This window comes from Notamacropus eugenii, chromosome 3 (genome assembly GCF_028372415.1).
Source record: "Notamacropus eugenii isolate mMacEug1 chromosome 3, mMacEug1.pri_v2, whole genome shotgun sequence".
In the NCBI taxonomy this organism is placed as follows: Eukaryota; Metazoa; Chordata; class Mammalia; order Diprotodontia; family Macropodidae; genus Notamacropus; species Notamacropus eugenii.
This window is the reverse complement of record NC_092874.1, coordinates 39,139,924-39,155,567: the sequence shown is the minus strand read 5'-3', so window position 1 is coordinate 39,155,567 and position 15,644 is coordinate 39,139,924. Positions and strand designations below refer to the sequence as shown.

The 15,644-nt window shown below is 40.1% G+C and overlaps 1 protein-coding gene across 1 annotated transcript in view; it reads right to left on the bottom strand.

Moving 5' to 3' along the window:
• Window positions 1-15,644, bottom strand: part of COL6A6 (collagen type VI alpha 6 chain) — a 133,704-nt gene that overhangs the window by 83,794 nt on the left and 34,266 nt on the right. The window contains exons 5-8 of the mRNA XM_072651307.1: window positions 12,675-13,235; window positions 11,272-11,829; window positions 7,272-7,847; window positions 3,757-4,323 (exon numbers count right to left, since the gene is read on the bottom strand). Coding sequence (XP_072507408.1) covers window positions 3,757-4,323; window positions 7,272-7,847; window positions 11,272-11,829; window positions 12,675-13,235 — 2,262 coding nt within the window. The remainder of the gene's footprint in view (window positions 1-3,756; window positions 4,324-7,271; window positions 7,848-11,271; window positions 11,830-12,674; window positions 13,236-15,644) is intronic.

The window sequence follows — 15,644 nt, the reverse complement described above, 5'->3', positions numbered from 1 at the left end:
GTTAGGAGGTCATTGCATCAGTCTGAGCCAATGGTAACAGGAGCGTGTCCTAGAGAGGTACCAGTGGGAAGACAATGAAAGGGTCAAACACGAAAACAATGTGGAAATATCATCAATAGCATCTGGCCAGATTCACTATGGAAGAAAAAGGAGGGAGGAGCAAAAGCTAACACCAACACAGACATTCAAAATATGGCTGACCACAATGGCTGTTGAACTCCTGCTAGCCAAATAACATTTGAATAAAATGGACAAAAGCAGCATCAAAGACAAGCCAGAGGAAAAGAAATAGCAGGACCAATGCACATTATTGTAGAACTGAAGTTATGGGAACTGAGAGAGCGAGGGTATTAATGGGGAACACAGCTTGGATAAACTGCCTTGATAATAGAAAATGAATGACCAAGAGTCAAGTAGAAGCAACTCATTTCTACATAAGAGAAAGAATACTAAATGCTAAACATGGAAGCCAAACATGGGACTGGGCATGTCTTAATAAGTATTGCTCTTCTCACTGGTGGAGTATGCATTTCTTCTACGTAGTATTAGATCCATCAGCCAGTAAGCATTTATTTAAACACTTACAGTATACTAGTTACTAGAGACACAAAAACATACATGAAACAATCCCTACTCATGGTGAGCTTAACTTCTACTGGCAGAGACAGCACGGACCCAGACAAGGGATCAAGGAATGAACCTAACATTCATTAACACTGAAACATAAATAGGTGAAAAATAAATTAAAGGGAATTTGTCAGAGAATCAAGGTAGACTTCATGTAGGAAGTGGCATCCAAGCTGAAATTTAATGAAAGTGAGGGATTCTAAGATGCGAAGGGGAGGGGGAAAAGGCATTTTGGGCAGGGAAGATGAAATGTCATTTCATCATGGAGACCAACTTGGTTGGACTAAGGAATGTGTGAAGGAAAGTAATGTCTAATAAGTTTGTAAACATAGTTTGCAAAGGGCATTAACTGCTAAAAAAAAAAATAGCAGTTTGTATTTGAATCTACAAGGCAACAGGGAATCACTAGAGTTTATTGAGCAGGGTGAAAACATCATCAGACTTCTGCCTGTGTTTTAGAAAAACCACTTGGGCATCTATGTGGAAGACAGACTGGAGAGGAGACATAAGGCAGGGAGACCAGTTAGGGAATTATTGCAATAGTCAAGGAGATGATGAGAGACTGGGATGTGAGAGTTACTGTGAAGGTGGAATCGACAAGAAGACCTGATAATATCAGGTAAAGCTGACTTGAGAATGACTCCAAGGCTGCAAATCTGCATGACTAGAGGAATGGTTGTACCCTTGACAGAAAAGAGGGACATTCCAACGAAAGAGGTGTTTGGGGCAGGGGGGAGAGATAATGAGCTCTGTTTGACACATTATTGAGTTTGAGGGGCCCCAAGGCAATCCAAATATCCAAAAGGGAGTTAGTGATGCAGGAATGGAGCTCAGAGCTGGACACAAAGAATGGTGAGAGTTCAGCATCCTCCTAGGTTTTCTAGATGGTCTCCTAAGATGGCAGAACCAGAGATTTCGTGCCCCAGGTCACTTTAATGAGGGGCTTCCATCATGGACCTGGATGTACTAGTCTCTGGACCATAGGCTGTGCTATTGGACCTATACCAGAAGCCTTCCTTCATTAGCCTGTCAGGAGCCAGTCCTCCAAGGCTCTTCCTAGACATTGTGCTGCCCCCTCTCAGGCCAGCATTCTCCTCTCCTCACCTTGTCATCATGCATGTCCCTTCCCCCATTATCTTTATCTTTCCCCATTAGAACAGAAGCCCGTTGAGGGCAACCACCGATTGCTTGCTCGTATTGGGATCCCCAATGTTTAGCACAGTGCCTGACTTTTAGTAAGTGATTAATGATGTTCCTACCATTCTCCCTCTCCATCTATCTGCCATCTTCTTTCCCTGCTTAATAAACCTAGTAGAGCTTAGGCTCCCTGGACAAAGCCTTTGAGCACACAATAAAGTAGCTGGAACATTTCAGCAGAGCAGGATTTAGAACAAATATGAATGTTTTAGGAAGGCCGTATCATCTTCCCTTTTGATATGTTTATGTTCACAACAACGGGTCAGCGGCTAAAACATAAACCTGGGTATGGATTATTGTAGCTTATTTACTTTGTCACTAGGTGGTACTCTTAGTAGCTTATGCCCAAGATGCCTATTGTACCTTCAAAAATGCAAACCTGTATTTCCATAAATCACTCAAGCCATTCATTAGTAAAGCCGGTAACTTTGTTACTAACTCAATGATCTAAGCATCTGATAGTCTCTGGGCAATCGTACAAAGAAAATAAATCAAAAGGGAACAGATATCAGTCATCCTATTTCCCTAGTTGCATGATCTCCAAGTAGAAATGGTGTTCATGAGCTATAGATCGAGAGATGGAAGGGACTATGGTGTGCTTTCTCTCTGTTAATTTATGTTTTCTTTTGAAGCCAAGTAGATGCTCCACCTTGTTGGTCTCCAGGCACCATCATCTCAGCTATAAATCTCTAGAATTCTTTTTTACTACAGTTGATCATAATTAAGAGTACTTTTCTCATCGTTCTAATGATTGTTTTCCATTAAACTAAAAACAGCAGCGACATTCATTACTAGGAGGCCAAACTTCACCATCTTAGTTCTTTAACTGGCTTCTTCCCACTCTTTTAAATGGGGATAAGACGGTTTCTCCTCTGCTACACTGTCCAATAATTCTTTCCTGTTCAATTAGTGGGAATGGGGCATAAACTAGAAATAGAGGATACCTCAGATGCACTTAAGGCAAAGGCTCATCCCTGGTGCCTACAGATCCCTAAGGGTCCATAGAAAGATTTCAGAGGGTCTGGAAACTTGGATGGGGGAAACCCTCCTCCCCAAAAGAAACCCATCACATTCTTATTTTCCCTTGCCTCTAATTGAAATTTGGCATATCTTTCAATTATAAATTTTTAGAAAGGTATTCTAAGAAATCCCTAGGTTTCACCAGACTGGCCTATGATACAAAAAAGGGGAAGGAAGGAAATAAGCAGCTATTAAGCCCCTACAATGTGCAAGGCATAGTGCTAAGCACTTTACAAATATCATCTCAATTAGTTAAGGCTCATAAACCTTTATCTAAATGTGTCCATGACTGTCTGGTCAATTTGCATTCCCATCTATTGCTTGGCTACAATCAACAACAATTTTCAATGAGCACCAATGCAACCAAGAGATATCAAACATTTTAATATTTATAGACCTTTCACTAAAACCAATTCTTTCAAAAAATTTTGAATATTAGCCAATATAGTTGGAAAGATTAATATAAACTTCTTAGTAGCAGGGACTAGATTTCTCCCAGTGCCCAGCACAATGCCTTGTACAAAGTAGATTACTAATGTTTGCAGAATGAATAATAATCATACTTTTTCTCCCACACCTTACATCCACATTTCACACACTTTTCTTTGCAAACCAAGTCTGCCACATGCTGGAAAGGAAAGCAGTAAGAAAGATGAAGTCGAGAAAAAAACCTCCCTACACAGTATTTCTCACATCTATATAGAATTTTGGGAGAAAGATCTTTGCAAACCAAACAAAGCATCATTCCAAGTTCAAAGTTCATAACCTATGCTTGCTATTAGAAAGGGCAAGGGTGAGCAGAACAACCTTCTGAAGACCAAAGACACAAGAGAAGAAATTTTGGGAAATAAATTTAGGGAATGTACAGGGAAAATAAACAACAGGCCAAGTACCAGCTCAAAGATCACTTACTTTCACCGCGTGTTGTGCAGATGTTACGGACCATTCTCTTTTTGATTTTTCTCAGCTCATCAAAGTTATCGACCGTTAGTTTCTTGTCCGACGTCCCACTTATCTGAATGAGCTGCTGCTCATCCACATCCCCAATGCCCAAAGAGTATATATCAATTCCTTTCCTTCTCAGGTCTTCAGCAGCCTTGGCCACCTCATCTTGAGACCTCCCATCGGTGAGGACCAGTAAAACTTGCTGGATGCCCATATTTATTCTGCTGCCCGTCTCTGGTCGGAAATAGTGCTCCACGTGCCTCAGCGCATCTCCAATGTGGGTATATCCAAAGATCTGTTTGGTTGTTCCAATTCGAGCAGAAACTTCCTCTTCAGTTGTGAATGACCCCAAGGCAAATTCAGGGTTGTAGATATGGCTGAACTGAGCCAGTCCGACATGCACTTTGCTAGGTCTGATGTCAAAATCATCCACCACGGACACCAAAAAATCCTTCATCTTCTCGAAGTCATTTGGATGTATGCTGTTAGAGCCATCAATGAGGAAAACAAGATCTGCCTTTTCAATTTCACAATCTGGGGGGGAAGTGGTGGAAAAAATCAATTTGCAACGCTATTTTCATTGTTTTAAAAGCAGACTGGAGAACTTTAAAAAAAAGTTAGCCAAATTTAAGAAGGTTGTCTTGTTAAACTGATCAGCAGTTACCAGTTTGGATACCATACAGCTGAGCCACTTATGTGGTCACAGTGTGGAGAGGAGCATCTCAATCCACACCTAACATTACTAATGTCATTCTCCATGGCCCCCATAACTGGAAACGATGGTGACAGCAATCTGCTTTCTTTTATATGACTCATCTTGTGCTATTCCAATACAGCTGGTGTTAGTTGGGAGGAACAAGAGGTGTATGCATATGTATGTATACATATGTATGACTAGCCCTGGTCTACCTCAGCTTTTTAACCTGTATATCCTGCCATCTTAACAGGAGACCTTCAAACCCACGAAATGATGACTAGTCAGATTAATGACCAGTCAATGGTCATTCAATGGTCAGATTAATTAACATTACTTTTGGTCCACATGGGATCAAAAAAATTTTTTTTCAGCTAAATATTCTAGTACAGTTGAGAAACAAGCTTCCCTTGCCTAAACATGAACAAAAATTGATGAGACAGATATTCGTGGAAGTGAGGGTTGGGCACAGTACATGCTTCACCTCTAATTAGCACTCTCTTTAATTCAAGTTCACCAGCAATAAAAACCACTGACCTCAATTAGATCATTTCCACTTTGGAATGAGAACAGAGTAAAGATATTGATTTGACTGTCAATTCCCTAAGCATTCTAAGTTATCCAGATGGAGGCTTAGCTGCTGATGAGCTAAGACATATAAAAGAAATGGTCGAGAGACACTTCAGGAACTCATTAACCCATTCAAATCAGTTTGGAATTTAACTAAGAAAACTATGTGCTCATCATGAAAGGCAGCACGTAACAGTGGTCAGAGAGCTGACCTTAAAGCTAAGATGACCTGAGTATAAATCCTGCCCTTGACACTAGTGTCTTACCCCACCCCAACACCATCAAAGGGCCACACCTGTGGACCTAGAGGGCCACATGTGGCCTTGAGGCTGAAGGTTCCTTACCCCTACAGTAAACCACAGAACCTTTCAGCAACCCATGCAGCTCTAAACTGCAGAGAAGGTGCTAAGCTACATAGCCAGAATGAGTTTCCTCACCAGCAAATTTCATGTGTTAATGAAACGACAGGTCCAATCCCCAACTTCATTGTGTCCACAGTTTAGTACTCTTTTCCTGATTAAGGAGGACTTTCAAAATGAAAATGTAATGTCATCTTCAGTAGGCTAAAAAAGCACATAATGGCATATTTGGGGGGACAGTTATTTATTATCCTCTTGTGAAAAGCTACAAAGGAGTTTCCCTTAATATATGTGAAGAACCTAGACTATATATCACAATTTGTTTTAAAGGTGAGTGAAGGGTATTGACATCTAATCCTAGGTAAGAAAAACATCTATCTATGTATCTATGCTCTCTCTCTCTCTCTCTCTCTCTCTCTCTCTCTCTCTCTCTCTCTCTCTCTCTCTCTCTCTCTCTCTCTCTCTCACACACACACACACACACACACACACACACACACACACACACACACACACACTCTTTGACCCAAAGATTATTTCCGTGTGTCCCAAACACAAAATAAGGAGAAAAAAGACACCAATCTTAAAACCCTTATGTCATTAGGGGTAAGAAGATGGGGTATATTCCTCCCCCCACCCCCATATATGGCGTGATGAGCCGACTCAGACTGACTCCTGAGCTCATTGTTAAACTCTCATCGTCAGCATTTACATCTCAGAAACTTGCCAATAGTAAAAATCAGGGCTTGATCTATGTTTTTGTTAATGGTTTGGAGTTGAAGCAATGAAAAAAATATTCATGGCAGATTAAAGAATTCACAAACCAATGGTAGAATGTATAGAAATCAGAAAGGTTAAAAAAAGCATCGGCTTCATTATATAGCATAGGGGAATCCTGGTTTCACTGTGGTCTATTTGGAAAAGGCCTATGGGTTTTGGCTGACCATAAATTCATTGTGGGCTGATGTGAGGTGATTGCCAAAAAAATCTACTAAGGGAGTTAATTGTCCCACTTTGCTTTGCTCTGGTTAAACCACATTTACAGGCTTGTGTTCAGTTCTGAGCACCACACTGTAATAAGAACAGTGCTCAACAGGAACACGGCCAGAGGAGGGCAACCAGGCAATTGGAATATTTGGAAATCATGTTGTACAAGGGATGGTTTAAGGAAGAACTACTTAGCCTGGAAGAGAGAAAACGTCCAACCACCATCTTCAGGACAAGGACAAGCGGTGGAAGAAACAGGAAGGAAACTTTTAGATTCAAGCCCCAAAGGACTTTTAAAGTCTTAGAGTTCTTCTGAAATGGGATGGCTGACCTATGAGGCAATAAGCCTGGAGAATCACATCACTGATATTGCAGAAAGTGGCAGACATATGGAAAATATGTTCTTTAGACCTCTAGAGGTCTCCACAAAGAAACGCTCTTCATTTGAACCTGACATTGTGGCAGGAGCTTGGACAAGATGACTTCTGATGTCCGTTACAAGCAAAGAATTCTATGATATGGTGTTTATGCTGCCCACCTCCAGAGGGAGAGGCAATGGACAGAATAAGATGTACATTTTTGGACATCCAATACAGCAATCTTTAGCTAGACTGTAGAATTATTATAAGGGTTTTTTCACCCACATTTCTTTTCCCAACAGGGGGAAGGGGAGAATAAAATCACTTAAGCAAAGAAGCAGGCTAGGTAAGCAAAAGGAGCCAACATCTCCATGGATTTCTCCATTTTCCCTAGATAAAAGGGAGAACCCACCATCCAGTGTGACCCTCTCCCAGGTACTGGAGCTTTCTTTTTTTTTTTTTTTTCTGACTGATCCTATGTTTAATAACAGAAACTAGACCATACTGTCTTACCTACTTTTGAAGGGCCACAGATACTGTCTGACACATTTGAGAATATGCCCTTGAGGCCCCCAAAGGTCTCCACAAAGAAATACTTGTCATCTGAACCTGCCATCGCCAAAAGCTCTTCAGTATTGGCTCCTTCGATCCCTACCGCCAGGATGAGAATGCCTTTGTCCCTTAATGCCTTGGCAGTGGTGTTGAGTTTGGCTGCATCATGGGATTCCCCATCTGTGATCACAACGAGGACCTGGGGGACTCTTTTGTGTATACGGCTGCCCCGGGCCTCTGTGAACATGTGGTCTGAGAAGGCCAAGGCTTTGGCAGTGTATGTGTTTCCTCCTTTGGGGTAATCATCCTGGAGAACCGAGATGACCTTGGACTTTGTGTCGAATTCATCAAGATAAAAAAGTATTTCAGGATCATCTGCATACTTCAGGGCTCCAAACTGAACTCGATTCTTGCCAACATCAGCTTTTTTCACCAGGTTCACCATGAATTCCTTCATGATGTTATATTCACTGTGGTCTATGCTGCCAGAGCTGTCGATGATGAATACTACATCTAAAACTTCTATCTGTTTGCATTCTGAAAGAGAAACAGGAAGGAAAAGTGATGTAAATCAGGTTAGCAGTGTCTCCATCATGGTCTATCTCCACCTCACTGGAAACTAGGTGTCTACCCCTGGCTCCCCAATAGCTCTGCCAGGTGAGCCTTTTTGCCTTCTCAGGCATAGGAACCAGGCCAGCTGGCTATAGGGGCAGCTACAGGTAGAACGGACAGAGTACTGGGCCTGGAGTCAGGAAGACCCAAGTTCAAATCCAGTCTCAGACACTTCCAACCCTAGACAAGTCACTTAACCTCTGCCTCAGTTTCCTCATCTGTAAAATTGGAATAATAATAGGACCTATCTCCCAGGGTGGTTGTGAGACTCAAATGAGATAATAATTGTAAAGTACTTAGCACAAGGCCCACACAAAGGAAGACTATATAAAGGTTAGCTATAATTATTGCTACTTTCTGAAATCTCACCATGCCCTTCCCCCTCCTCTTTCCATCATCCCTTTATGTCTTGTCTTCCTCCTTTGCAATGTAAGCTCTGTGAGAACAGAGAATGTCTTGGTTGTTTTTAGACGTATGGCCAGTGCTTAGCTTAGATGTGCGGAACATAAGAAGTTCGTAACGACTCATCTAGGGTAACTGCATTTATCTTTCTATTACATGCTGCCTGGTGGTTCTTTTCCTTATTTTATTTTTGCTTACTGTTTTCTAGAACCTGGGATTCAAGTGATGGACCCTTCTGGACAAGGGAGACAGGCCATGCTATTAGTACACAGAAATGCTTTCCACGAGGTATATTTTCAGAGTAGAGACTTATTAAGTCCATTGGGAAAAGACCATAGAAATACCAAAAATAAAACTGTTGGCGGATTTTTGGCTTTACTAAGTCAAAATTTATTGGAATTTTCCACGTATAAAGTTTTTTACATATGCTTTCATTTACTCAGCTTTGCTTAGCGTGTCCTTTTTTCTTCTTTCCCAGCCACAGTGGACCTGAGATTTTACTCTTATGATAAACTTTAGGGAGAATGCTAAGATAAAATGAACGTGGCAACATTTTTTTTTCACATTTCTATTGTGGCTGGCTTAGCGTGCCTACATTTTAGCTCTGTTGGATTTTATGGAAAAGTTATCCTTTTTTTATCATAGAAATGGACTCATTTCCCATCAGTTTTTTTATAATTGAATAATCTCCATGGAAAAGCAGAGTAGCAAAGATCTAACAATACTTAATCCACCGGCAGAACTCATTTGAGGGTCTTAGAGTTGGGTCCCAGCATGGGTCCCAGTGTTTGTGTTCCATGAATCTCTTTCAGCAGCAATAGCCAAAACCTATGTTGTAAACCTCCAAGATAATTTAACACTACTCATAATATTTTTAGGCAATTATTTACTGTTTAAGGTACCACTGAAGAGTTTTTAACATTAACACCTTGGGTAATTGTCACAAACCCCTAAGGGGTCCATGGGTCACTAAATGGTAACCACTGGAATAGAATATTTGGAAATTTAACTAATTCACCCAAAAGAACTTCAAGACACTTCACGTGACCTCAGAAAGGGCCAAACTTTATGCTAGGACTAATCCCTTGCTCAATTTGCTATAAAGCCTAGTGGACACCCTGTTACCAAAGTGCCTGTACCAATGAGAACATCCTGATGGCTGGATGCTCTTTGACTCAGGTGTCCTGTACAAAGGGATTAGGATAATCCAAGCTGGCTTAAAAGTTGATGGGTCAGTTTTAAGGCCTAAGAGTTTATATTGTTTCTAGTTGGGGGAACAAAGAGTTTAAACAAAGGCCTACATTGGTGCTCCCTAAGTAAGGGGTAACAGTAGCAAAGATCTCTGGACACAAGGCAAGGTGGAATGTTGGAAATAACATCGGCCTTGGAATCAGGATGACCTGGCTCCCAACCTCAATGATGACCCTTTCTAGCATTTGCCTTTATCAGCCTCAGTTTCCTCATTTGTAAATTGGGGATAACCAAACACCTACTATTTCACAGGTTTAGTTCGTAGGCTCAAATGTCATACTATGAGTAAAGCACTTGACAAATCCTGAGAACCTACATAAATATTAGCTATTAGTGTTCTGCCCAACATTTACGTAATACTCTACAGTTCTCACAGCATTTTCATTTGGCAAAGACATTGTTAGAGCAAACTGGAAAAAAGAAAAACATTGAGAAAAAGAACCGTGTTACTCAGATTCTTTAAAATATACAGGATTTTTCATCCTAATTAGTGATAATTATGGCAACAAAATGGAGGCAATAAGTTGGAGTGAACAGAAGCCTGTTAAACTCAAGAATCCAAAAGATCTGAGTTTAGTCCTGCCCCTAACACTTACTGGCTGTGGAATCCTGGGAAAGTCACTTCATCTCTCACCAACCCAGGTAACTCCACAATATTATCAAATGGAGTACAGGGGCTCATCTATATTGATCCAGGGGGTTTCTTCACTGGGAGCTCACTATACCAATGAAATCGTGGTTTGAGACTGACTGACACCTCTCTCCCCCCCAAAAAAACCAACCCAACAATGAAAAAGGCATTAGGTAGTTCAGAAATTACTGGCCATTAACAATGGGCTACATTTCCCATACATATAAACTACTATTCAGATCAAAAACAAAAACAAATTATTTGAGGTCCAAAGAACTATTGGGCCCCTTATTTCAAGCAGTACTTAATGTAACTAAATAACAAGTAAATTCAATAGAAAGAATCCTGGACTCAGGAGTTCAAATTTCATCTCTCACTCATTAAACCTTATTCTACTTCATGCACTGTAAGGTCCAGTCAGGCTGGCCTATCTACTATCCCACACATAGCATTCCACACTTCATCTCCCATTACCCATCTTTGCACAGGCTATGCCTCCTCCCCTCCCCATGCCTGGAATGCATTCTCTCCTAGCCTCTGCTTCTTAGAAACTGTAGGTACCTTCAGAGCTCAGCTTAAGAACCTGCCCTCCCATAAGGCCTTTCCTGATTCCCTCAAATTCCTAGTGATTCTCCGCACAAAATTACTTAGTAATTTTATTTATATAAGTGCATGCTGTTCCCTCAAGCAAACGTAAGCTAATTAAGGGCATGACTGTTCTGTCTTGGTATCGCCAGCATCTTGCATGGTGTTTGGTACACAATAGTCACTTAATGAATGCTTTTCTTGTTGATTGACTGGGTAACAATGGTCAAGACACAATTATTCTGGACCTTGGTTTCTCTCACTTGTAAAATAATGATGATAATAATACTTGCAATCCCAATTCACAGCGTTGTCTGAGAATCCAATGAGATAAAGGTGTTCTTGGTCCAAAGTATTACATAGATATTAGCTGCCATTACTGTCAGCATCTGGGCAGTATGTAGGACATGACCTTGGAATGTGCTAACAGGAGATTTGATCTATAGGAGATCAGTTTAAGGGCTAATAAAAACTGCTTACCTTCACGAGGGCTACATATGCCAAAGATGAGGTCGTCTTCTATGTGTTTCAGAATGTCAAAATTCTCCACATAAAAAACCATATCACGCTTCCCACTGATTTCCACTAGCTGGGATTCATTTGAGCCGTATACTCCCACAGAGTAGATAATTACGCCATCTTGCCGAAGAGCTGCAGCTGGCTCCCTGACCAGGTCCTGTGCCTCCCCATCTGTGATGAGGATGAGAAACTTTCTGACGTTGGGACGTGCTCCCTTGGAGGGATGGAAGTAGTCAGAGACAAAGCTCAGGGCACTGCCTGTCAGGGTCCTGTCGCCTATGTGAGACATTGCATCTATTGCGCCAGCAATTTCCCATCGGGTCCTATACTGATTGAGTTGAAACTCTTCCTTGTTCTCATGACTGAACTGGACGACACCAATTTGTACTTGGTCTGCTCCAATCTGAGACTTGTTCACAAGGTTCTTCATAAATGTTTTCATTTTAGCAAAGTTTTCAAGTCCTATGCTCCCAGAACTATCCACTAGAAACATGATATCAGCTTTCATATCTTTACAAGCTGCATGAGACAAAAATAAGGATCTTTATTCAAGGCAGCAAAAATTTTAAAATAAAAATACATAAACCCAACAATTTCAAGTTTAAATTCCGTGTGCCTGATGATTAGTCAAATACCAAGCAAACAAAACATCACAAGTCCTGGAGGTAGGAACATTTTTAAAGCAGTTTCCTTTAGTCTATGATGATATTTAGGAGGTAGTACGGTCTAAGCAGGAAGTGTACTGGTTTTGAAGTGAGAGGTCCTGAGTTCAAATTTCACTTCTGATGACTATCTGTGTGCCTTCAGGCAAGTCACTTAAACCTCCCTGGGCCTCTGATCCATTCTTTGTAAAATTCACCCTCATAATGCCATTGGTCTGTCATTGGATGAACAACCACAACAGAATAAGGGCTCCCATGGTCTATTCTAATTCTAGATCCACGACCCTATGAAAATGTGTAGGTTAATTAGTTATAGCAAAGGCAAAGTATTCCTTCATATTTGGCATTCTTTCACAATGCTGCTTCTGTAGAGTTCCATCTACCAAGACAGGTAGGGAATGTGTGGAATTAAGTCAACATGGGGAAGTTTTCTTACATATGCTAGATCAAAAGAGAATTCCTACTCTTCAGACATAAATCTGAGCAATACCTGCTTTTAAAATTTAATTTGTTCCTAGGAATATACCTATCTACAGAGGTCAAAAATTCTTTCATTGCCAGTACAGTGGTTGGAATGCTGTTAGTACTTAATAAATGCTTGTTGACAGATTGATACATTAAGAATACGCATAAATACAAATCCTGGCCTCCCCCCAAAAATTCAATGTTAAATACTTCCAGAAAAGATAAAGTTTCTCTTACCTTCTTGAGAACAGATTCCTTGAACAACTTGGTTTTTTATGTCTTTCAAAGAATCAAAGTTATATACGTAGTAAACTCTCTTTTTTGACCCAGCAATTTCCAGCAGCTGGGTTTGGTTTGCCTCCTTGATGCCAATGGCAAACACATTGATGTGCTCATCCTGCAGTATCTTGGAGGGCTCCTTGACGCTGTCATCTGACAACCCATCTGTCAGGACAATCAGGTGACATGGCACCTTGTTTTTTCGCTGTCTCTTTGCTTTTCGTAGAAGCCCAAGAGTGAAGTTCAGGGCTGCACCCGTTTTGGTATTGCCACCCATCTGTCGGATGTTCTCAATAGCCTTCCCCAAATCATTTTTGTTCGAGTACTTGTTAATCTCAAATTCCATTTCCCACCTGTCTGAATACTGAACAGCTCCAACTCTGACTTTATAGGGTGCTATGTTAAGCATTCCTATCACTTCTGACAAAAACATTTTCATTTCGTGGAAGTCTGTTGGCTGGATACTTCCTGATCCATCAATGAGTAGATAGATGTCAGCTTCTTCAGTTTCCACACAACCTGAAATGGAATACAAATGAACATTCATTTACATTAATGAAAATGTAAAAAAGAAAAAGAAAAAGGTAGAGATTGGTGGGAAGGAGAGACAGATGAGCCTAAGGCAGAAAAAAAGAAAATAACATTTTGAGGAGCCTTAAGGAAATGCTTTGCAATATATCAAAGTTTAAAAATGAGTTCCTTAGACAATTTGGTCCAGTCAAAGCAAATTATCCTGTTACTAAAGATCTTAATCTCATGGGCATGATTTACCATCTAGGCAAACTTGGAAATGCATAAGAATTAGAAAAGCTATATAGACTTTCAAAAGTTATACACCTTTAAAAAAGCCAATGAGGAGAAGAATGCTTTAAAAAGCAGAATTAGCCAAATGGAAAAGGAGGTTCAAAAGCTCACTGAAGAAAATAGTTCTTTAAAAATTAGAATGGAGTAGATGGAAACTAATGACTTTATGAGAAACCAAGAAATTACAAAACAAAACCAAAAGAATGAAAAAATAGAAGACAGTGTGAAATATCTCATTGGAAAAACAACTGACCTGGAAAACAGATTCAGGAGAAACAATTTAAAAAGTATGGGACTACCTGAAAGTCATGATCAAAAAAAAGGCCTAGACGTCATCTTTCGTGAAATTATCAAGGAAAACTGCCCTGATATTTTAGAACCAGAGGGTAAAATAAATATTGAAAGAATTCACCAATCACCTCCTGAAAGAGATCTGAAAAGAGAAACTCCTAGGAATATTGTAGCCAAATTCCAGAGTTCCCTGGTCAAGGAGAAAATATTGCAAGCAGCTAGAAAGAAACAATTCGAGTATTGTGGAAATGCGATCAGGATAGTACAGGATCTGGCAGCTTCTACATTAAGGGATTGAAGGGCTTAGAATAGGATATTCCAGAAGTCAAAGACACTAGGATTAAAACCCAAGAATCACATGTCCAGCAAAACTGAGTATAATATTTCAGGGGAAAAAAATGGTAATTCAACAAAATAGAGGACTTTAAAGCATTCTTGATGAAAAGACCAGAGCTGAATAGAAAATTTGACTTTCAAAAACATGAAACAAGAGAAGCATGAAAAGGTAAACAGGAAAAAAAATCATAAAGGACTTACTAAAGTTGAACTGTTTACATTCCTACATGGAAAGACAATATTTGTAACTCTTGAAACTTTTCTCAGTATTTGTGTAATTGGAGGGATTATACACACACATAAATATATAGCCAGAGAGCACAAAGTGTGTTGAATAGGAAGGGATGATATCTAAAAAATTAAAATAAAGGGGTGAGGGAGGAATATATTGGAAAGAGAAAGGAAGAAATGGAATGGGGCAAATTATGTGTCATAAAAGAAGCAAGAAAAAATTTTTACAATGGAGGGAGAAAAGCAGGGAGGTGAGAGGGAAAAAAATGAAGCTTACTCGTATCACATTTGGCTTAAGGAGGGAATAACATGCACACTCAATTTGGAATGAAAATCTATTTTACACTACAGGAAAGTAGGGAAGAAGGGGATAAGTGGGATGAGGGGGATGATAGAAGGGAGGGCAAATGGGAGGAGGGAGTAATTACAAGTAAACACTTTTGGGGATGGACAATGTCAAAAGAGAGAATAGAATAAATGGGGGACAGGATAGGATGGAAAGAAATATAGTTAGTCTCACCCAACATGACTATTATGGAAGTCTTTTGCAAAACTCCACATACATAGCCTAATTGAATTGCTTGCCTTCTCAGTGGGGATGGGTGGGGAGGGAGGAAGGGAGAGAAGTTGGAACTCAAAATTTTAGGAATGAATGTTGAGAATTGTTTTTACATGCAACTGGGAAATAAGAAATACAGGTAATGGGGTATAGAAATCTATCTCGCCCTACAAGAAAACAGAGAAGATGGGGATAAGGGAAGGGAGGGGTGTGATAGAAAGGAGGGCAGATTGGGGGAAGGGATAATCAGAATGCATGATGTTTCGAGGTGGGGTGAGGGGTCAGATGGAGAGAAAATTTGGAACTCAAAATTTTGTGGAAATGAATGTTGAAAACTAAAAATAAATAAATAAACTTAAAAAATAAAATAAAATATTCATTATAGAGACACAATTTTTCTTCCAAGTAAACTTGAACACATTATTTAAAGCCTTTCTAACTTGTTATAGCATAGGTTTGATTGTGTTACCCTTTTCTTGCCTGATCCAGTCAACTACCTTTGATGGTTTCCCATTGCCTAGTGAATGAAAGGTTTTCCATGACTTGCTATCAACTTACTTTTCTGGTCTTACCTTTCACTACTTCCTATATCCAATTATATACTTTAAGCAAACTGGAATAATCTGCCAAAAACTCCTTCCTGTTTCTCACCTCTGTGCCTTTGCTTACTCTCTTTTCTCCATTACAATCACTTTTTTTCCTCCCCC